The following is a 24,375-nucleotide window of genomic DNA, read 5'->3' as shown; positions in this document are numbered from 1 at the left end:
TAGCTTGGAAGCAGCAAATGAGTCTTTAATTGGAAGAAGGAACGAAGAACTTCTGGGAAAGGTAAGGCCTACAAATGAAATACCAGTACTGAGACTAGGAGATACCCATTAAAGCAAATATCTAATAATCTGAAAAAGAATTTTATGCAAGTGTATTTTATGTATGCATAGGATAGGAATCAGGATTTTACACATGCTCTGAAGCATATAAGTAGTCCTCAATTTATGACCGGTCGTTTAATGTAAATGTAATCATAAAATGTTGCACCTCCCCATCACATTATCCCATTTTGAGTGCTTGACAATCTGTTCACATTTAAAATTGTTGCCCAGTGCCTTATAATTATGTGATTGCCAACTGATTCCAATCATTTATTCATTTGCAATCTTTTCTGCCAGCTTTATCCGAAAGTCAATGGGGAAGTTGGCAGGGAAGATTGCAAATAGAGGCGATGTTGGATTTGTGGCCAAGTGCACCAAGGAATTCCCCTTTCCTTCCATGTAGGGAAGGAAAATCTTCCCATGTGCTGGAGGAATGGACCTCAAATCTGGCAAAAACACTTGTGAACACCATCATTCTAGAAGGCTCAGAACAGCAAAAGGCAAACATTTAGGACAGAATTGTGTTTTATTCTGTTCATGTCCACAGAGTTAATAGTACCAAATTTAAAAATCTCTCCATCATAGTGAGAAACTCTCATAATGTTTGCTATGTAAAAGAGGAAGGCAGAGATTTCTCAAAGAGAACAAAGCACCACTTACCGGGTCCCGAGACTCCATAGACAAAGCCAAACAAGTCTTCTCTATCTTCATCACGGATTTTGGGGAGTTTAGAGAAATCCATCTTAAATCTTCAATAATCTGGAAAATGAATGCAGATAATAGGACACGGGGGAGGAAGAGAAAGTCAAATTAAATCAAATTATCTTGGTCAGTATCTAACAAAGCAGAATGAATACCATTAATCATTACCACCATTAGAGTTTCTGAGCATAACTTACTTGTGTTGCAACAAATGTTACTTTCCTTATTTGTGATACTGTAAATTAATGAATTTGCATTCTTTTCCTATGTTCTCCTTGACATGTATGGAATACGATATGACTATTTAAATGCAAAAGTATTTATATCTGTACCTGCATCCTCTCAGATCTGCAGTCTTACAAATTACACATCTGAGTATTATATGAAGTGTGAGGCAATGCATCCTAACAAAATAGATGAAAGTATAGATAACCAATTATAGCATTGCCTATGGACATATATCTGTTGAGGCCCTCAACGAATTATTAGCATTTATTTCTGAACCACAGCAATTACCCTTCTCAGAAGTGGAGAAAGCAAATGCATAGGGCAGTGATGGCTAAACTTTTTATAAAGGTGTGGCAAAACTGTGTATTGCGTGCACGTGCCCACCCACCTGTGCATGCACGAGCCACTCCCGTGCACGGTGGGGGGGATATTCACCCTCCCTAGGTTCTGGAGGCTTTCCTGAAGCCTGGGGTGGGTAGAAAACAGCCCAATCGGAAATTCGGGAACAAACTTCCAGTTTGCCCATTGGGCCATTTTCCACCCTCCCCAGGCTTCAGGAAAGCCTCCGGAGCCTGGGGAGGGCAAACAACAGGCCCACAGGCCAACTGGAAGTTTGTTCCCTAACTCACTTGGGCCGTTGTGCCTGTTTTTTTGCACTCTTTAGGCTCTGGAGGCTTTCCTGAAGCCTGGGGAGGGTGAAAATGGTCTCCCCTGGCCCTCTGGAAGACCAAAAATCAGCAGCCTGGTGCGCACATGTGGGCTGCCGTGCCGGTAACTATGGCTCTGCGTGGAACCCATGCCATAGGTTCGCCATCACAGACATAGTATTACTGCTGACAACCAGAAAAGACTGCATTGTCTGATGCAAGCCTTAAAATGATGATGATGCTTTAACTATCTGAACAGATTCTGCAAAACATTCCTTTTCCATTGTTTGCACAGCCCTATAAATAGGTCAGCATCTGACTATCTTCTGATGGAAAATCAGGTGGAAGGTCAGGTGATCAGCTTTTGTGACCTTCTGGCAAGCAAAGTCAGTGGGGAAACCAGATTCGCTTAACAACTGTATAACTAACTTATCAACTGCAGTGATTCACTTAACAACTGTGGCAAGAAAGGCTGTAAAATGGGGCAAAACTCACTTAACAACTGTCCCACTTAAACAAAATTTTGGGCTCAATTTTTGGTGCTAGTCAAGGACTATCTATACAAGCAGGTGCATCAATTTCAAATGTTCAATTACTGATCAAGAAATATGAGGAAACAGATTCTCTTTTGTGTTGTTTGCAATTATTTGAATTGTATGTCCTTGAAGCAGTATTCTGAATCCTTGAAGAACTTTGAAAGGAGCCACAAATCTAGAATTCTGCTATGAAATGGCTCTGGCATCATGCTACTAGCCCCTTATGTGAAAAATGCCACAGGGGACATCCTAGTCCAGGCCTGTAAAACTGGCGGCCTGTGGGCAGATGCATCATGTGCAGGCCACGCCCACGCTGGCTCCACAAGGGCAAAAAATGTTGGAATATGTCTCAATCCGTCATGTAACGCGATTGAGTTTGACACCCATGTCCTAGTCCTTTGTGAGGCATCAGTAAGGGAAATGCGAATGAAGCCCTAGAAAAAGAATCAAAGAATCAAACATATTTGAAGAAAGAAGTACTAATAACGTCCTGCACCTGGAAAAAAAATAAAAGGCAGAAATACAGGAAGATGATCCTAAATTTAAGATGCTCCCCCGGAAAAAGATAAAACAAACAAGTATTCTTGGATATCCAGATTCCCTGTCAACATATGCTTGTCAAATCCAACCAATTCTACACAATTTTCTCTTCCCATACAAAAAGCTACATTCCAAAAAAGAACAAGGCCAGTACTAAAAACAATTAAGAATTAAATTGATTGTTTGTAACAAGGTATTCTATCTATAGAGTAATTTAACACCTTCTGCAATCTTTCCGCCATTCCATATCACACACCATCCAATCTCAATCTCATACATAATAAATGCGTGCTCACATTTGCGAACCAGTAGGGAAGGTAAGTGAATTCCACCCTGAAATACATATATATCATGGATAACATTACACATGTAGTTTCTGAAGTATTATTTACACTGAGCCAGAACATTCTGCCTGATTTCTAGATTTCAATTGCCAACTACTAATCTGCCATAAACAAGTGTTCAGTATCTTGTATTTGAATTTGTTCAACTCTGAACAGCCATAAAAGTACACTCCCCATTATTTTGAATAATGACAATTCAACATTAAAAGAACTGCTAGTTTTTAAACACATTTCTGCACTATTTAGTAGACTAGAGGATGGCAAGATGTTGATTACTGGCATCGGTATCTTCCCACAAATTTGTACTGCACCAGTTAAAATACCTAACATCTATGAATTTTTTAAAAACCTCAAAAACCTTCCAGCAACCGGAATTATTTCAGACTGATGCTGAAGAAATTAAGCAGCTTAATTTCCACATTATAGTAAATATAACATATACCGTATGTAACATTCTCAGCCAATCAAGGAAAGAGAAAAGGGAAATGGAAAATAGTTCTTGTTGATTAGAATGGTGTTCAAGGACAGAAGGAAGACAAGGCACAGAGGTTCTGAATGGGGGAGAAAGGATCAAGAGGCAATGAAAAGGTGAAGGGATGGTGGGGAAAAACCACGCAAGCCACGAAAAAGAAGTTTAAAGGGTGGTTGTGAAGGAGACAGAAAAAAGAAACTAGAAATTTTACATTCAGAGAATGCAATGTATAACATGACATGCTGATTGCTCCAGGTCTATTTTAAGTATATTAAATAACCAATTTATAATGCAATGCTCTAAGAAGCATACCAATATAAACTATTCTCTATTTAGGATTTTCCTATCTCAAGGTTAAAAGTATCACTTCGTTTAGATATTATTGTGGGATAATATTGTGATACCTAACATCATTTGATCTGATATTTTAAGAGACTGAAGCTTTTATAGTAGTGAAATTATATTTCTCAATTATAATTCACTTCAAAATCAATCTCTTCCAAAGAATTTTACAGTAAAAATACAAGCTGGATCTTACCTTAAATAATGAAAAAAATATCCACCAAGATTATAAAGTTATAAAAAGAGCCCCTTAAGTAATTAGAAAATGGAAATAATTTGCTTTGTCTGAAACTCTCACAAATATGTCAAAAAAGAGTTTACACACATGCAGCTGAGAAATAATCACTTGACGATGACTCATCAATTCTCCACTAGACTGTTGCAGTTGCAAATATATTGTTAGAAAACAACTAGCTTCAAGGTTTGTAAGATTTTCAGTACATTATACAGTATGTAGTCCTCAACCTACAACCTTAATGGAGCCTGACCCCCTCTCTCTGATCTGGTTGTTAAACACTGTGTGAGCTGTGAAGCACAGCTTGGGATGCTTTAGAGGTGGAGGAAGTCCCAGGTGGCCTAGCACAGGCACAGACCCACCTTCCTCTACCCTCTCAAGGCCTCTCCCAACCCCTGAAATACTCCACTTCCCTCCCCTCAGGCTCCCCATAGGTCTTGGGTCTGTTTTCCTCTCAATAGATCACTGAAAGACTTCCTCCTGCACCAGGTCCTCACAGGGCTTGGGCCCCCTGCCCTGCCCGCCCCAATACCATTGCAATAACACAGTCTTAGGGAAGCAGAGTAGATTATTCCATTCCTGGGCTGTAAGGTTTAGGGACACTAAGAGATGGAATGGCCTTCCTTCCTCAATATGAGATTGGCAGCTCTGGAGATCTTTAGAAGATAAGTACACGATGGGTGTAAGGGGATGGGGACCCAGTGGGAGGGAACAGCAGGCACAATGCTTGTAGGGACCCGGCAGAGCAGGATGGTAGAAGAAAGTAAGTGGTGGGTCACTGTTACATCCCTGCAATTGGTTGTAAAAGTGAATGATCACCGGGGCATGGCAACAGCCATAACTTTGAAACAGAGTCGTAAATACCTTTTAGGAAGTCTGTCATATCTCTCAATGGTCACTAACCGACCAGTTGTAAGCCTAGGACTATCTGTACACTAATAAGATCTACCTATCAAAAACAGGATACATCTGTCATAAACTCAATAAGAATTTAATAAGTGTTTTACTATACAGGCCACATCTTTTGTTACCTTGATTAGAGTACAAAGAGGTTTTCAGATCATACAAAGTTATTTGCTGAACCTTTCTTCTTCACAGGTAAGAGTTAATAGCTGAATAAGATAATTTTTTCACTTTGAGAAGGCATCTATCTACTTCTTAGCAATGCTTACTGTATTTAGTTATGTTGGGATGGTCCAATGACATCAGTATAAAATGGTAATCCAGCTATGATAAAATTAGACCCACATTTTCACATAAGAAAATATATTTCAGGTGCACAAGAGATATGAACATTGTAGCAAATGACACTATATCAAGTAAGACCAAATGATTAGCAATATTCCATGCTTTTGGACATACCTGGAATCAAGTGTGTTTTTGCACGGATTTTGAAAATTCAAAGTCAATTGTTATAAACTAATTCAGCCTACTCTCGCAGATGTTGCCATTCTAGTTTTCAATATGATAGAGCTAAAATTATGAAATTCTGTTCTAAAGTTGCTACCTCTGGGAAACAACTACTGGTATGTGCTGATATTTCACTAATCATGCTGCTCAATTCTTTAGAACATAGAACTGAAATTTGCAACAGATGTTATATGCTTACATAATGCTTGTGTTCAATGGACCAGAATGCCCATCAGGGATTTTTAAATGCCATATAGATGATATTTGATAAGCTTTCCATTTAAATACTGATATTTATAAATTAAAATTTTGTAATTAATATAAATCCTTGCTTTGATATAGGAAATCTATATAATGTACTGTTAAAACTGAAACAAAAGTTTAAGCTTAGGAACTGCAATATAAAAATATATAAGCATTTTTTTCCATTTCAAGTTCTTGGGTCTTGGCTTCATTCTCTCAGAATTTTACTTATTGGTAATTCTATGTGTTTAGAATACATTGACACAGTATATTTTATACTATTTCTTTATTAAAATTTACAATTGTAAAAAAAATCCAGTTTTCTGACAGTCATGTGATATGAACTTTTTAAAGTTGTTAGAAGGTAACTGTGGATTGTTGCTACTTAAAATAATTGCAGCAAAATTCAAATTTAGAAACTTCTTTCAAAAATCATCTTATATTAAATAGAAATGAGAAATACTTTGAAATACCAGACATCCATCAAAAAGATTAAAAAGCGGATTACCTGGCATGTTTAAAGGAGATCAATCAATTTTTATTACGGCCACAGTCACAGACTAGCATTACAAATCAAAGCATTAAAACAATACTAATAGTAAAAAATAAAAATAAAAGACAGGCAGAATAATGTATTGCTTTTGGTGATGGTTTAACAGTAGGCAGTTAAAGTTTGTCTAATTTTACATACAGCATAACAGAATTTGGCCACATTCCGAGAAACTACTTCATACTGATCTTATAACAGTAGTTGCCCTGTAAAAAAGATCAGTATTTCCTGGATATTTTATTAGGTAAGATGTTCCTGAGCCCCTAAGGGAAAATGCAGTATAGCCGGATGTGAGCTGTAGTTTCAATGGCTTCTTGTCCACAGGGGCACAGGGGCAGCTCATATGGTATTCTTTTTGTACTGGCCCTCCCAAACTGCTGTGAGAAAGGTGTTGCAGCACGCTAAGGTTAATGCCCTTTGTATTTTGGGGACAGTTTGATATAAATATCTCACTGCTTTAAAGGGGGAATTTGCTCAAATAAACATTTGTGGGAAGAACAGCCCAATCTTGTTGGATTTCCAGATCTTTAATACTTCGTTTAAGTACGCTAAGTGTACCCTCATATCCCATCATCAAAAGCACTTGCCTGGAGAAACCAAGATCCTGGAGTTTGTTTGAGATGGTCCGTGGTTCAGGTTGATTCAAAATTGTCTTCTATAAGGAAAAACCTCAAAAAAGAATAGTTTAAATCAATGTACCTGTTTCAATTTTGGCTAGTCTTGCCTCTTTCCTTAGTATTACATTTGGGACACAGTGAAATATAGCTCTTATTAGGAAGTTGGATTGCACCCTTTCCAGAGGAGTAAAGTCCCAGCTGAACACCACAGAGTTATTATGCATGAGCCTTTGCTAAATATAACTTTGGTGATCCTGGAATATACTGTGCTCCTCTGGGGGAAAAAAACAAAAAAAAAAACAAAATTGGTACTGCTGTGTTTTGGGCATTTTGGATGACACAGTTTTGATATGCACTGTGTTTAGTAAAGATATGGGTTAAATATGTTTTACTATACTAGAATTTCTTCAGAATTATTTTTTTCTAGTGCAATGGATTGTTTGAATTTCATACCATGTGTATTGCTGAAATTCTAATGTTCACATTAAAAAAACATTTACAGTACAGTATTAGATACTTAACAGCTGTCTCTCAAGAGAACAGAAATAATCATGTTGATTTATTCATTCTTCCCACCTCTGACACAGACAAATTAGTTAAAAGAGGCAAAATGATTAATAGTGAAACATCCATGCATGATCTCGATCAGTCTGATGCTGTGACTGAATTGTTCCATTCCACTAAATGATAAACTACCATCAAGGTCAGTTTTCCAAAGCTAAATTAAAAGAAGAGTTTATGGATTTTATAACAAAATTGTCCATAATCTAATAAGTACCAGTATCTTTGGAACTAAATTAAATAAGCGGAACATGGAAGTGAAGTTGCCATTTCTAAACCCAGCAACAGCCTCTCTGATATTCAACAAAGCTACCTGGTACTCCATAGTTTCAACTTAAGCAAGTGTAAGATGTGTGGACCAACTTCCAGATTTCCCCAGCCAGCATGCTGAAGTCCACATATCTTAAAAACTAGAAAGGATGAAAATTGCTGCTCCTTAGATTTCAATGGCATTTGGAATTTCCAAATATTCCACAAAAGGTAACAAAATACCCAAGTCACAGAAAGGAAACCACTGATGCTCAAAAATATTCAACACGGGCAAAACATGGATCTTTATTAACCCACAGACACTATGAAAGTTCAATACAAAAACTGTTGAAACATATAACCATCTCTGTGCACAATAAACGTGCAGAAAAAGCCAGCTTTATATGTCGGCATTTTAAAGAATCAAGAATATACAGCCCATTAAAACCAACATATGGATAACATGACTCTTCATAAGGACATTTATATAAGTACAGTCTCCACCAAAAAGACATGAACACAATACTGCACATAAACAAAAATGATAAACCCGAACTCCCAGTCCATTAAAGAAACTCAGAAATTCTAAACAATGTTGATATACCATGCTAAGTCATGGTTTACTGAAAGAATATAAATGGCTTAATTCATAAAGCATACTAAGCCATACAGTATTGTTTACAAAGCTCAACAAATCCCTCAACAAACCAAAAGCACACTCACAAATACAAAAAAAATGTATTTTGACAATGCTGGATTTGAGAGGATATCCTCTGGATATTAACAAAATAAACTAAAATAAAATAAACCTAGAATTGATTTTTTGAATTTGTAAGATGATTATAGTCATCTACAAGGGTTACGCAACACATTATAACACCAGTGACTACCCAATGGTTAATATAGCCATTGTTTACTACTTTAGAGGTAACGCTGAGGTTTGCACAGAATATGGAATATAAATTAATTATCTAGATTTATACATATTAATAAACCACATTTTAGCTTAAGATGTTCTGTGAAGTGAGCCTCTGGACTCATGGTTTATTAAATGATTGAGTAAATTGACTCCAGTTGGTTGATACACATAGCACTGTAAAGCTAAATCTCACAGACTTGTTCAATAACAGTGTGTTATAATAAATCTTGGCTTAGTTTTACAATTATGCAAATACTGATCTAGACTTTCAAGTTAAGCAGGAAGGAAAAGGGGGTTGCAAAAGATCACATGACTTCAGGACACTACAACTATCATAAATCTATGCCAGTTGCCAAGCGTCCGAATTTTGAATATAGGGATGCTACAATAGTCATAAGACAAGTCATAAGTCACTTTTTTCAATACTGTTGTAACTTCAAATGGCTACTAAATGAATAAAATGCTGAAAAAAACCCTGTATCATGATTATGAAGGAAAAAACAAAGAGGTAGAATTAGGTTTTATTTTTGGCAGGGAATTAATTTTTCTATTCTAGGAAACTAATAAAATATTAATGCATAATATGTGAAAATATAGTTAAGGAAAAAATAAAAAGCATCCTATACTTTGGAGCTTGGTCTTTGTCCTGTTAAAAATGTATGATATGGGAACCCAGACAGAAAGGTTCTAAGATACAGAAAAAGAATTATTGGTCTTGCTCATACGGCATGCTTTGTCATGATGTGACTTGGTTAGTTTTAGTTCCCGCTTTCTGTTCCTGTACTTACAGCAACTACACTAAGAACATGCCAAAAAACATATGGGGTTTGGGAAGAAGGAGTACTGTTTGGAAACCTGGTAACAGTATGAAAATGGGTTACCTAATAAAAGATAAGCATTTTAATATAAACTATCATTTCAAACCTGCTCAATTATTCAAGTGACTCAGATCCTATTTGACAGAGCCATCTCCAGTCTCACAAGGACAGCATTCTGTTCATTTGATTGTATCACTCAGTAATCTGGTAAATCAACTGGCGGGAAAATTTCATGGGACTCTATTTGCAGAGACTTTGCCCTTATTGATGCAGTGAGGTAGAAACTCTTGCTCATGTCCTCATATGGTATCCCACCCAACATGTACTCTGATTTGCCCAATCACCTCCAAATCTGAGCCTCACACTGATGAATTTTATATTTATTACTTTTTAAGATAGGTTAACACCACACACAAATATTTTCAACAAATCATTGTGGAAAACCTTAATTGGAAATCTGAACAAAATGGTAGAAAATCTGCATGTCAAGATTACCCATATTAAAGCCAAAAGAGGCAAAACAGAACTTGACGCAAAGGAAACTTAAAGGACAAGAACAAAATAGACTATCTGAATCGCTCCTTTGACCATTTAATCTCTCTTTTTGTTTCTCTCTTATTATAATGACAGATAAATCTCAGCAATTAAAAAAATTATCAAGGAAAAATTTCCTGGACAGAATATAAATATCTAAATGCAGCTTTATTCTAAATTAAAGGCAAGAACAGCCAATGAATAAATCTCAAGACTATTAACGATATACATATTTTTGTAATTGTAGCCTTAGGAAAACACACAGAAAGCTTAATAGAATCAGTTGAACGTCGCTTGGGTTAATATGAATAAAGCTGAAATAACACAACACAGAAACCAACGGAATCAATGGGAAAGGAAGGAACTAGCCGGCATTATTCCCCATCTTTGATTGCAAAGGCAACGACACACTGCGGAGGAACGGGCTTAAAGGGATGAATGAACCAGAACCCTTTTGATCACCAAGAGGCTCACCGAAACAGCAATTTGCTCTCCGAGGAGGGGGGGAAATCTTTCGGCCGAGCGCAGATGTCAGCTCCGCCCGGAGACGGCAGACCAAAGAGTGAATGGAAGGAAGAGAAACCTGCTGCGCCAAGAAAGCTCCCCTCCCTCGACGGAATTGCCCTCCGGGGAAGAAAGCACAGCCCCCGCCAAGACACACGCCCGTTCCGCAGCGCCGGCAGCAGCTGATCGACGCGCCAACCAATCGCAGCGACCTCCCACTTCCCCCACCCTTAAGAACGACCTTTCCTGGTAAGCCCAACGCGCTTGCGCCACAGGAAGTGACGTCGCGTACTTTTCGTTTGCTTTGGTCTGCGGAGCCTGTAGGTTGCGCCCGTGTTTTGCATAATAACGACAAAGCTGTTAACGCCGGTACATCGTTACCATCGTCCCTTGTCGACAGGCAGAGCACAGGAATGGAAAAGAGTGAGAAGAGTTCCCGCGTGCACCCTTTTTTAAAAAATAAAATAAACCGGAATTCCATGACTCTGTACAGCACGCTAAATTTGATTTGCAAATCGTAGCAAGGCTCAAATTAAAGCAGCGTGTGGCTTAAAATATCGCGTGAATGCAATTTAGTCCTACAAAGAAAACGAATGACAGTGCAGAGGTGGACAATCGTTTAATTAATCCAAATGTCACAAAAGGTACAATGTGTCCAGAATTCTTTGTTTTAAGAAAAATCAAGGGCGGCAAATAAGTCTACAGTTTGCATGTTGTGGCTGTAATGTCTGCAATTATAACATGCATTGTGTTTATATATGGTGTTATTCATTCGTTGCATTATAGTGGAGTATTCATGTGGTGGACGCTGGGCCCCATTGCACCTTACCGGTTGCAATGGAATCCGGAACTCACCGCTGCTGTGTGCCTAATATTGTAAAAGGTAGTAGAATACGAGAGCTTCTTCTAAAATCTACTATCTTTACAGTTTTAAGATTGTTCAGCTCCAGATTGTTCCAGCTGAACCACAGGGCCAGTTGATCTACCTCCCTCTATATGCAGACTCATTATTGTTCTGAATGAGACCAATAACTGTTGTGTCTTCTGCAAACTTCAGTACTTTAACAGAGGAATCCTTTGAAATACAGTCATTAATATATAGAGAAAAAAGGAATGGAGAGAGCACACAGCCTTGGGGGGTTCTTATGCTAATTAAACAGGCATTCAATGTGATTTTACTTAGCTATACCTGCTGCTTCCTATCAGTTATAATCCATCTGTAAGTGTGGTCAGGCACAGCTTGTTGAGTCAGTTTAGAGAGGCTTTCTGGAATGATGGTGTTGAATGCCGAGTCAGGTGTAAGCGACTTGGCTGTTGTCGGTGTATCTGGCAGTGAATTCCTCTCAAACCTACAGTAAAACACATTCAGGTCATCTGTCAGTTGATTCCCTTCAGCAAGGGAAGGTTTGCTGAAACCAGTAATATTTTTAAGACTGTTCCACACATTTGCTGGTTCATTTGTTGATAGCTGATTCCTCAGCTTTTTAGAGTAGCTTTTCTTTGCTGTCCTGATCTCTCTTGTTAATACATTCCTGGCTTGATTGTACAGCAATCTTATTTGTTTATTAAATATACAGCGATCTAATTTGTATCCAGGGTTTAAGATTATTTTAAGAAACCATGGATACAAATAATGGATAAGGCATATGTTTAATTTAAAATATGCCTGGATTCAGGCCTAAGTATGTTTCTTTAATATATTGCTCATTCACTATGGTTTGTAAATCATGACCTAGTCACATGCTAGATTAGCAAGTCTGGAAAACTACAATACTTTTGTATAAATTTGTAAACTTTATTATAAGCTACAAATGATTTTCTATAAATCCAAAATAGCCAGTACTTCAGGTTCAGACGATGCCTTAAATCAGGGGTGTCCAAACTTGGGAACTTTAAGACTTGTGGACTTCAACTCCCAGAATTCCCCAGCCAGCCTGGCTGGGGAATTCTGGGAGTTGAAGTCCACAAGTCTTAAAGTTTCCAAGTTTGGATACCCCTGCCTTAAATTCAAAAAGTCAGCCTAAACATCGTAAAATATCACAGAGATTGATTTCTTACTGTACAAATACAACAACACACATTAAACTAAAGTACGGGTTCGTGGCCGAATATTTATAGAATAATTATGGTACATCTACTTCATTAAAACCTTTTTTTTAATGAAAAACCCATTTTGGTTTTTATCTTTTTGCTTACCCTTTCGAAAAAGAGAAAAGAATATGCTCTATTTCGCCAGAAGGGACCTATCGCATATTGAACCCGGAAGCGAACCAGGTGAATGAACGCGATTCGCACTTTTAGGGGCGGTCCCGCGCCTGCGTGACGCCTAGCGTAGAAGCAGAGCTGGTCTACGTCTGAAGCGGGTGGCCCTCGCACGTCACGTTGCGTCACCGTACGTCGGTTGGGTGAAAGGTTGAGCCAGGAAAAGAGGTGGGGCTACGCGCACACTCGCGCGGACGGTCGGAACGGTCTGAGGCCCATGTGGAGTGGCAGCAGAAGCAGCCTGACTGCCACGTCTGGATCGAGATCTTGGGCCCTCAGCAGCTATGAAGGGGTGAGTGCGGGACCGGCGCCGCGTCTTCTTCCTCTCTGACATCCGTGGGGTGGCTTCGAGGGATCGTCTGTAAGCGAATGGGGGATCCCCGGCTTATTATCTCGGGCTTTTGGCGGCGGCGGCGGCATCTCTTTGTTTCTATGGCCTAGCAACTGCTGGGAGTCGTTCACCTGCCTTCTTAGGGGAATGAAAACGAAGCGGGCCGTGTAGCTGGTCTTGGCTCAGAGAGTATGTAACCTTAGATTCTGGGAGAGAAGTGAGGCGCTGTGGCGGGGGAGGGGAAGGCGAGTTTTTTTAAATTCGGCCCCGAGGAAGTGCGCGCGGAATTGCACCATAAAGTGAATCACTTCCCAATTAAAGGTGTATCGCACCAGTACAAATGAAATCATAGCCTCCTTTAACAACGATGGTAGGTCCAAAGAAAGCCCTGAAAACGCAGAGTCCCTGTACTTCAAATAATGTTGTGCCATCCCAGGTGCTGAGCAGTCAGTTTTCAATAATCTGTGTAGCTATTTTTAGTTATATAACATAGTCCTCTTTGTATTTGGCTGCCCTGGAGAGAAGCTTAAGATCATAATATGAGATAAAAAGGGGATAAAGATTGAAAGTAAGTTGAAATATTATGGAAATAAAATTGGTTTGGTGGAATGCCTCTGTGTGTATCTCTTCTTTTACTTTGGCTTGTTGTGGCTTAAACAATATCCAGAGCACCAGTGTTTCCTAGGGAGGCAACTTTAATTCATAAGGCAAATTAAGGTTTTGTGTGCATATTATATCTTCAGATTGGAAATCAGGGCACCTCTCAAATGTTTGAACTTTATTTATCTTGAACACTCAGTTTTGATTCTACAGCCACCCTCCCCCACCAACTTCATAATTTAAACAATCGTCCTGTTTCAACGGGTATAATAGTGTAGACCTCATTCAAAACCTGAGAAAAATGTGTCATTTCCCCTGAGTTATATGGCCAAATAGATCTTTGCGATAGAATCTTTTGGTACCATCCAGCTATTTCATTTTCAAGTCATCAAGGCCAGATGGTTGAAAAGAGGTTACTAGTCTTTCCAACAATTCAAAGGTTAAATCTTTAAAGCTCAGTCTGGTATCACAACAAGTAGAGAAGAAGCTGGTCTTTTCTTTCTTTCAAAAGGCATCTTTTGGAATCATATCCTTGAGAAGAAACTAACTACATTCCTTGAAACTTTGGTAAAAAAAAAATTGAGATAGATGAAGATTCATTTGGCAGAGCTTTCATGTTATATTGACACAGGCTTCTGGCACTTTCCAGCAGCAGTGCAAAAGAATAAACAACGTGTAGGTGGATAGCACCTACCTTCAGCTTTATGTCATACTTCAAAAACTGACATCATCACTGAGATTACACACCATGCTTACTTATCTTAGCTGTAGTTTATTTTTTTAACAGTAAGCTGCAACGTAAGGACATGGGCTAAATTGGCTTGATTTATTCAATTTGTCAGGTGAGCATAGTCCCTGGGGCATTAAATCAAAGATCCTTTTTTTATAGAACTGTGTCTGAGCAATGATTAATGTCCCTTATTTGAATAAGAAAGTAACAAATACAGCTTTTAAAGTTTTGTTGAATACTGAGTAAAATACAGTTCTCAAACTGGAAGTTACTGACATATTTGGATGAGAAAATTCAGCTCAGATGTTTCTGAAGTAGCTTATAAATACAGAATTTTTGAGAGATTACAGTTTTAATGTGAAAAAAACTAGATAAGGAAGGGACATTTAAATTTGGCACAGGATTTGCTCAAAGAGGACAGCATGTATTGACTTCATGGCACTATAATGCATACCAAATAATTCAATTTTATCTGCACTTTCCAAATAATTTTTCATAAATTATAATGATACTGGATCTTACAACACAAGAGAGACCCTGATCTGAGGAGAAAATGCACCAAATATTTATGGAAATTGAACCTAGCAGAAAATAGCTTTTTATCTGAATAATAGCCAGACCTGCTAATTTTGATCTGGAAAAGTGATAGGTGTGCATGATCAGAAGAAATCATGCCCAGAAGGGCTTGACCATTCAGAAGTTTGAGATTATGGTGGATCTAGAAGTAACTATTATAATTAAGATGTCATTTCTAATCTTATTTAGCTATTTTTATTCTGTCTTACATACATATGTAAATATTCATAAATAAATATGGTATTTGAACTCTGGTTTCTTAAGGGAATAACAGGTTGCAAAGAAAAGGTTTTTATTCTAATGTATATTATCCGATGATATGTATACAGATGTTATGATATAAATTTTGACAACAACAAACATGGTATATTATTGTATCACATCAGACTATAGAAATTGTTTAAAAGTTCATGGATTAAATAGCTACAAAAATACTGATCATTTTGTAAATTAAAACCTTTTTCAATACTGCCTTTCAAATTCATATACAGTGCTTTCATGAAATACTGTTCTGCAAGCTGACTTCCTTATCCACAGTTTTCAATTAATTTCATAAGATCTGTTGAAGCTTCAAACTTTCGTTGTATAGAATCCTAGGCAGTAAACAATAATTACAAATTTCATATGTCACTTACATGATTAGATTATCTTCTTTGTTTTCAGGTATCTATTCCTGCTGTCTGCAACATAGTGATTGATTTAGTGAGGATAGTATGTCTGGCTAGTTCATGTAGGTGTTTCACCATTCATTGTGGTCCTTGCATGTCTAATGAACATGTCATTGATAACATGTTCCATTACTGATGGAAATTTCCATGTCTGTATGGGGAAGATGCTATGTTCTGCGATATTTTGTAATGAATATGATTACTGCAATGAAAGTAGGCTATAGTTAGGTACACCAGCATTGTACTGTATCTGGCATATGTAATTTATAAGTTGCCAATAAATGAAAATATTTGTAACTCAGGGTTGAAATGAGGGGTCCTTGATGATCTCTGAGCTTGGTTGTTTGATGATGTTAACTAGTTTGAATAATGAAACATCTGCAAGAAAACAACCAAGCTCAAGAGTATCAAGGACTCCTCAATTTATAAATTATTTTTGAGTGAGAAATGAAAAGTAGGCTTTTTAATGCATTTTATCTTTCTTCATACTTTTTATTTCTTCTGTTCTATCTTTTGTCTTACAATTATTATTATTATTGGTATTTGAAATGAGATTTTAAAAGCTGTAGTTTAACACTGTACAATTACATATGGAAGAAATCCACTAATTATTGATTTTTATTGAAAAGTATAGTTCTGTTCCATACTACGTAGTATTTAGTGCTATACTTGCTTCCATGTGTGCATATGTATCTGTACTTGTATTTTTTAAGCATCTGAAAGGAGATTATAGATGCAGATTTGTTATTGTATATGCTGGCAGAGATACAACCCCCAGAAACTGCCTATCCTAGCTATAAAGTGATACCCAGCAGAGGTATGATCCCTGACATAGCGTTCTGGGGACCACTTGGCCCATAAGCACTTCTTCCTTAACACTTTTCAGAACTCTTGAGTCTGTCTACTTTTTTAAAATTCAGTTTTAAAAAGGACATAGTAAGCTGGGAGGGGGTGAGAGAATTAGTGTCCAGAATAATACTCATTTCCAAAAGTCCTTTGATGCCTCATGAAGTGGGCAATGTTTGGGTGGCTGTACTTTGGAGGCAAAGAAGATTGCACTGGGAATAGGGCCACACCCTATCTATAGGTCCTTCAATATATTTTTAAGTAAAAGAGTTTAGTCTACTATAACTTTAAGAAATCCTTTAGAGAGTTGCAGTCAGAAACTTCTGAATATTACCTGAAATAAGCTGCACACAAATATTTCAATAGACACTACATCAGACAGTCCCTGTTATTAATATGGAACAAAATTAAACACGACCTCTATACCAAAACACCCATTTGGCTATCTACGATGGAAGCATATATACACCCAAATTTAATTAATATGGAAAATATAGTTACATATAAAGAGTTATTGAACAGAAAGGGGGAGATCAAAACTAGATTAGAATTGGCATCACAGGGGGTACAAGTAGAATGGTGGTCCTACTTACAGATACAATCAAGGTTTGCACAGGATAGGAAGAAGGAAGGAATTGCCAAAGATTACACAATATTAGATAAACTTTTGATACAGACAGAAAACAGGCTGATCAAAGTGTTGTATAGATTTTTGTTGGAATATAAGCTAGAGGAGGAACATGTCAAAGAAACTGGTGGCCTGGGCGAAAAAATTCGGTTATAATGTGGAATTGGTTAAGTGGGGAAAACTTTGGATACTTAATCAGAAACTAACTGGCTACGGCATATAAATAAAATCTTTATAAGATGTTTTACAGATGGCCTCTCCCCCCAGCACGGCTCTCCAAAATGTTTAAAAATCTGGCCCCAAATTGTTGGAAGTGTAAAAAAACACCAGGCACTTTTTATCATATGTGGCGGACGTGCAATGAGGCAAAAATATTGGGAAATGATTCAATCATGGTTAGAACAAATGGTGGGAGACCAAATCTTGTTTAAACCAGAAATTTTTCTCCTCAGTATAATACCGGAGGGGTTTAAGAAAGATACACTTTATCTAATTTTACATGTACTAACTACGGCGTGCATAACTTATGCACAATATTGGTAAAAAGAAAATACACCATCAGAGCTAGATATAATCAGAAAAGTGTTGGCCTGTGCGGAAGCAGATAGGCTCACTCTTGAACTTAAAGGGAATCTGAATATTTTGAAGTCTGGAACAGATTTTATGATTGGTATAAGACAAGGTGACAAGACTGGAACAAACTGTATATATTGTGATTGGACAGAAGGATAGACAATGTATTAAGTAGGCTAATTGTTAATGGTTGAGACTAGCTGTATATAATGTGAATGTATGGTCACTTCGACTTCACAGTACTGCATTGTTTTAAATGTAAAAATAATAAAAATATATTTTTTTAAAAAAGAAATCCTTTAGAGAGCTGCAGTCAGAAACTTCTGAATATTACCGGAAATCAGCTGCTTATCAGAAATTAGAATCCCTGCTTTTCCCTGAGGATAGGAGGTTTTCAGGGAGGGAAAGAGGGGTGTATTATTGGGTGAAAGGAAAAATGTTCAGCGTGTATCATTTCTTCATCTTACCATTTATGTTGCTGACTTCCATTTTTAGCTGAAAGTGTAATATGATCTAGAAATTTGTCTTCGTTGATTTTCAGTGTAACAGCTTTCAGAGAGATAGAAGCCTGTTGAAACAAAACCAGCAAATGATCTTACAACAACTTAAGGGCAAATATAATTATCATAAATAATATTTAATGACGTATAGTCACATTGTTTCATCCCAACTTTTTATTTTGTGTTTTTACAAATCAATTGTAAACTTGATTCTGACTTACTGGATAATATTCTACTAAATAAAATAGCAGTGCGTGTCATTGGAAGGAACAGATATTAATCTCGCCAAGTGCTGCATTCCCCAAGTGCTGCAATAATATGATGATATTAACAGAAAAGGCAGGCTGAATGATGAGGATGGAAGCGGGAGACTTCAGAAAGGCATAAACACTTCTGAGTGCTCACAGAATCTAGATGATCTATCCTAGACATACTAGATTTTGTACCAAACTCCCCCCCCCCCCCATTAAAGAACTTCATCTCTAATGGGGTTTGTATAATGATTAAAATTTATCATGTAAACTTAGACATTTAATTCAATCAGCAGTTCCATAAAATACTGTTAATATTGCTTCATATTATTCTGAAAAGTATTTAGCTTTCTTTGTAAAGTGACATTTTATTATTATTTTGGTTAGCAATAAATTTTCTTCAAAGTGAAATTTGTGTGCATGCCATCCAATTGTGGTGGAACAGAATCTTTAATTTTGTTTCAGAGAAGGTTGGGAAAGAGGAGCTGGATCTTGGTTTACTCTTCTGAACTGATGAAAATCAGGTCACTATCTCTGTTTTTCAGTTTAGAGAACTGGGTTCAGATCCAAAATTGTCAAAGGACTAATGTAATTCTAGTGATACTGTAGAATCCTTCACTACCTTTGCTGCTATCATCCATGGTATACCTTTAGTGTATTTGAATAGCTGAGCATTGAAAAAAATGTTTTATTCTGATTCTACTGTTATTTCTCCTAATGCTTTTGGGAAATGAAGATTATTTGTTTAATTTACAGAGGTAGTGGGGTGTTCCTCAAAGTTGCAGCTTGTGTTCCATGTAATTGAATACCTATATTAATGCAACAAGAAATGATCATGTATGGGTTTGAAGAACTTACTCTTTCTGAAAGCTCAGAATTGAATGTCTCAGCAACTTCTGGATGTTTCCTGACTATTAAAGGACATGATTGAGGAATATAAGTTGAAGCTGATTTGGGACAAGGTTTATTAAGGTTTATTCTGATAGCTGAACTTCATTGAATAGATGACTTCTGCATGAGGTTCATGGCCCTAAAAGGAACAGGTTCACAGTTCAAGGGTCCTCCTGGGATGATGCTGGACATGCACAAAAAGTTACGCTTATGTTGGGATCTTTTGCAACTCTGATGGCAGAATGCATACATTTATTTAAAAACATCTACCATTTCTATTGCAGATCCTTTATTGTAGAACAAACTGTCATTGGAATTGAGGCATTAATATAGTGCAGGAAGAGTGATTTTTTTTTAGCCAGAATTGTTATGCTGTTGATAGTTTATAGCAAGCTGATCATGATGTTAATAGGCTCCAAAGCCGTTTAGGATTGGGGGACTTACGTATTTGCCAAATGAAAAGAAACTTGGAACTAGTGAGCTAGAAATGGGATAGTTGGATTCTTTTTAATGTGTTAATGGTAAATGTCACAAGAATTAACAGTATTATCTTGCCTTAGATATGAAAGCCGGCTGGGTAGCTTTGGGCCAGTCACTCTCTCAATGCAACTCACCTCACAGAGTTGTTGTTATGGGGCAAGTAGAAGAAAAAAGGAGTATTTAGATAGGTTTGCCACCTTGAGTTATTTATAAAGTAATAAAGACCAGATAAAAGTCAAATAAATAACAGTAACTGTGAGTAACTAGGTTCTGTTCTTGCTAATCAGAATTGCCACAATTGTTTGCTGAATAATAGTTCAGATTTGTTCTATATAAAATTGCAAAGTATTTGAACTGAGAATTTAACATTTGAGGTATGTTGAAGTGGTCTTTCCTATTAAATCATGTGTAATTTAATAAAAATGGAATTCCTAGAGGTATTGAGCATGTTTTGATTTGTTCCAGTAGCCGGATTGAGCTGGGTGATGTGACACCACACAACATTAAGCAGTTGAAGAGGTTAAACCAAGTCATCTTTCCTGTCAGCTACAACGACAAGTTCTACAAGGATGTGTTAGAGGTCGGCGAGCTTGCCAAACTAGGTATAATTTCTTGATCTTTATTTAGTGTGTTGGTGCTAAATAATCTAAAGCTATGTATGTTATTGAACATATTTTTCATGTATTTCTTAGTTGTATATCACGTGAGCTGGACACAATATTGGTGCATGTGATACTTTATATTTTTGAACTGTTTTCCCAATCTTTGGAATCTGTATTTCATTTAACCTGAGACTGTTATTCCATGTCCTGGACTCGAACAATTCGAGAATATGTAATACCCTTCTCCTGTCGTCTTCAATATCTCTTCAGGTACTCTTTTGAAGCCATAGCGAGTAATTAGATTCCACCCAAGCCTTTACAATCTCTAAGGTAGACTATTGCAATATACTCTCAGTTGCTATGATTGACTAGTCCAGCTAACATTCAAATGATTGAAAACATCATTCCATGTTTAGCTTTTCATCACATATTTTTGATTGATTTTTAGTATATTAAACTGAAAACATATAAACCAGGAGCTCCTATCTTAGCTGGGTGACTTTAGGTCAGTAGCTGTCTCTCAACTCTAGGAAGGAGGCCAGAGCAAACATCTAATTAAATCTTGCCTTCTTCAGGAACTTTGTCCAGGGGTTCACCTGCCATCAACATTGGGTCAAAGGCACACACACACACATACAAACGAATATCTGTATCTCTGTCTATATCTTTGGAAATTGTCCCATTGATTATACCACTGTGCTCTATGTTGATGCTCTTGAATCCTCCTTTACAAAATGTATTTTCTGCACATAAAAAGCTGTTATGGAAATCTATCCTAGTATTCATTTAATCTGCTTGTTTTTGATGTCCAGAATTGATTTTTTCCCTCAAAATAACTATGCCACCTTTCTAACTAGCATATGTTTCATTGAGTTTTAGGCCTTGTTTGAACTGATTCAAATCAAAATTTGAATTGATTTAAAATGTAATATATGAAAATTTAAAAAGTCTTGTATCTTATTCATGCACATTTTTTAAAATCAGGATCTGTTGCAAAGAATAAAGGAATAATGTATACACATGAAACTAAAATAAATATGCTTTCTTTCTGTTCCCATCTCTTTTTGACAGCCTATTTCAATGATATTGCTGTGGGCGCAGTGTGCTGTAGAGTAGATCATTCTCAGAATCAGAAAAGACTGTACATCATGACACTTGGATGTCTGGCCCCTTATCGACGGTTAGGAATAGGTAAGGAATAGGCAGCAAATACTCAGTGGCCTTTATTTGACTCTTGAGCTTTAAAGTGTACTTATTGCTGTACTCGTTCCAAGAATAAAATAGTACGCGGCATACAGTGAAAAGTCAAACTTCATATATCTTGTGGAGAATAAGCTTTTAGAATGGAAGCAGTTACTTATTAGGGTTATTTATCAAACTATCAACTTAGCTAATAAATTCAGTAATTTAACAATGCATTTCCATACGATGCTATTTTCTAAAAGCATTCTTAATTTTTTCATTAAACTAATGAGCCCAATCTCAAATATTGGAGTTGAGATTTTGATTTCAGAGGCAGTGTTGCTGGTCTTGGGATATGAACTTACAAAACTTGAAAAAGACTAGAAATAACATTTTTTCCCCTCAATTCTTTTTCAGGAACTAAAATGTTGAATCATGTGTTAAATATCTGTGAAAAAGATGGCACCTTTGATAATATCTATCTGTAAGTAAATATTGTTGATTTATTCAATTTAAGCATAGGGGATTTAATTATTTGTGTTCATTTTTAATTCTATTTAATACTGAGACATAAAAAATCAATTGTTCAAAGAACAATAAACTTAGATCAAGAGTTACCCAACTTTTTCTGTAAAGGGACAGATTCCCACCTTCCTCTGTAGGTACACTTGGCACATCTATAGGCCAAAGACTATTGCAGCCATTAGCGTAGGCATTGTTCTAGTCTTCTTCCACCTCTGGTGTCAACATGGCCCACTTATACATTGATTACCTATTATTTTGATTACCATTATTATCTGCGGGCTTTCCATAGAAATAGCTAAACAGGTAATCCTTGACTTACCACCACAATTGAGTCTCAAATTTATGTTGCTAAGTGAGAAATTTGTTAAGTGAGTTATGCCCCATTTTATGACTTTTCTTGTCACTGGTTATTAAATTAGTAACGCAATGGTTAAGTGAATCTGACTTCCCCATTGCTTGTCAGAAGGTCACAAAAGGTGATTACATGACCCCAGGACACTGCAATGGTCATAAGTATGAAACAGTTGCCAACCCACTGAATTTTGATCATGGGGATGCTGCAAAGAAAGATCCATTGTCAGTTTGGTCATGGTTAGGAATCAAAGAAAGGGGAGGATTGAGCCTAACTGATAAATTTCCTTTCCTTTGTAGGCTTGCAGGTAGTCCTTGACAACAAATTGTAATGAGGCACACCTGTCTTAGCTGCAGGTTCAAGCCAGGGCTGTCCTTTGGCTGCAAAAAGAAAAGAAAAAAGCAGGCCCAGACCCTCTTGTGCTATACTCCCGGACCACATTTGGAGGAGAAAAGCAAAATGCCAAGACTTTGTCAAGTCTTAGCTCTGGGACTTCTTTTTGTGTCGTCCCCTCCCCCCCCCCCCCCCCCAGCATGAAGGCCAGCCCCAGCCTGGCCCAGGAGCATGGCACAAAGGGGCTTTTTGGTACGTTGCATCTCAGGGGCTGCAAAAAGCCCAGCTCAGCCTAGCCCCAGCCACCTCAGCAGTCAGGCTGGGCATGTGTCAGTGAGAGCAAGAAGACAAAGACCAACTATGGAGGCAAAGCAGGAACTTTCCTCCTCTACTGCTGGACAGAGATTGTTGTCTAATCATTCTTCTTCCAAAATTGCCATTGCAGACAAGACAGATATCACCATCAACTGTCAAAAAGATCTACTTTTTTGTTATGCGGTTTTAGTGTTGGGGAAAAAAGCTTTTTATTCATTATATTTACCAGAGTATTGGCATAACCTGTTTGGTAATACCTATTTTCTATATCGGTCTTTTCATTTATTTTTTCTGATGCCTAAATGTATATTTTGCTAATGTGTGGAACCAAATTCTAGTATCTTGTTTCTTTTTCTATCCTAGGCATGTTCAGATTAGCAATGAGTCAGCAATTGATTTCTACCGAAAATTTGGATTTGAAATCATCGAAACAAAGAAGAACTACTACAAAAGGATAGAACCAGCAGATGCGCATGTGCTGCAGAAAAGCCTCAAAGTCCCCTGTCTTGGCCAGAACACAGATATGCAAAAATCTGACAACTGAGCAAAACCCAGGAAACCCTTTCTTGCACTTTCTTGTCACCAAATAAGGAAAGAAGGCCTGGAGTTTTGGTTTTTTGTTTCCTTTTTCCTAATACATGCTGTACCTGTCCAACAAATTAATAACTTCCTAAGGATTGTCAAATTGTGTGTTTTTATTTTATATCTCTACTTTGCATTCTTTGGGATGAAACTAGTACTCTGTTTTAATGGAGGGAGGGAGAGGAGGCTTCATATGGTCTTCCAAAGGTCAAAATTTTCTTCAGCATGTGTGATCCTTTTGCTTTTCTGATGAAGGACAAAGTTTAAGCAATACCTTGCATCAGTGCCATATTGCTTTTCCAATTTGGAGGTTATTTCTCTCTAGTTCTGAACTTGATTTAGTAGGTTTGGCCTTGTTGATCTTTGGAACGTACACAGACATCAGTCTTATGAAAAAGTGGTTTATTTGTACTAAGTTTGGCCAGCTGATGTTCCTTGACAGGTGTAGGTGACAATCCAAATGGATTATACCATCTTTCTCTCATCCTCTGATTATATACATTTCATGGGGAAAGGTGAACATGCCTTGGCTCTGGCATAGTGGAGGAACAAAACATTTAATGTTGTTAAAGAAGGTGACTATTTAAAAAAAATA

General features: G+C 37.3%; 2 protein-coding genes across 4 annotated transcripts in view; one reads left to right on the top strand and one right to left on the bottom strand.

The window, feature by feature from the left end:
- ATP6V1A (ATPase H+ transporting V1 subunit A) overlaps window positions 1–12,769 on the bottom strand; it is a 43,328-nt gene extending 30,559 nt beyond the window's left edge. The window contains exons 1-3 of one of the 2 annotated variants that reach the window (XM_081940518.1): window positions 12,750–12,769; window positions 11,743–11,902; window positions 763–861 (exon numbers count right to left, since the gene is read on the bottom strand). In XM_081940518.1, coding sequence (XP_081796644.1) covers window positions 763–844 — 82 coding nt within the window. In that variant the 5' untranslated portion in view covers window positions 845–861; window positions 11,743–11,902; window positions 12,750–12,769. Of the gene's footprint in view, window positions 1–762; window positions 862–10,523; window positions 10,780–11,742; window positions 11,903–12,749 lie in introns of those variants that run through there. The other variant, XM_081940517.1, reaches the window with a different exon arrangement.
- A 154-nt stretch (window positions 12,770–12,923) lies between these two features.
- On the top strand, window positions 12,924–23,883 carry NAA50 (N-alpha-acetyltransferase 50, NatE catalytic subunit). 2 transcript variants are annotated; one of them, XM_081940521.1, is made up of 5 exons: window positions 12,924–13,107; window positions 20,358–20,491; window positions 21,563–21,682; window positions 22,091–22,157; window positions 23,562–23,883. In XM_081940521.1, exons 1-5 carry the CDS (start codon window positions 13,100–13,102, stop codon window positions 23,740–23,742), a joined length of 510 nt encoding a protein of 169 aa, XP_081796647.1. In that variant the 5' UTR covers window positions 12,924–13,099; the 3' UTR covers window positions 23,743–23,883. The 2 variants fall into 2 exon arrangements, with proteins under 2 accessions (XP_081796647.1, XP_081796646.1); XM_081940520.1 differs by having other exon boundaries at window positions 12,927–13,107; window positions 20,355–20,491.
- Window positions 23,884–24,375: the final 492 nt, after the last annotated feature.

Source organism: Natrix helvetica (genome assembly GCF_964273705.1).
Source record: "Natrix helvetica genome assembly, chromosome: 2".
Taxonomy (NCBI): Eukaryota; Metazoa; Chordata; class Lepidosauria; order Squamata; family Natricidae; genus Natrix; species Natrix helvetica.
The sequence above is the reverse complement of the archived record's forward strand: the minus strand, read 5'-3'. Positions and strand labels throughout refer to the sequence as shown.

Bases quoted from the DNA above. Each gene is read 5' to 3' on its own strand.
- NAA50 (XM_081940520.1), top strand. The intron at 20,492-21,562 runs GTATAATTTCTT...TCTTTTTGACAG, and splicing joins CGGCGAGCTTGCCAAACTAG to CCTATTTCAATGATATTGCT. The intron at 21,683-22,090 runs GTAAGGAATAGG...ATTCTTTTTCAG, and splicing joins TTATCGACGGTTAGGAATAG to GAACTAAAATGTTGAATCAT.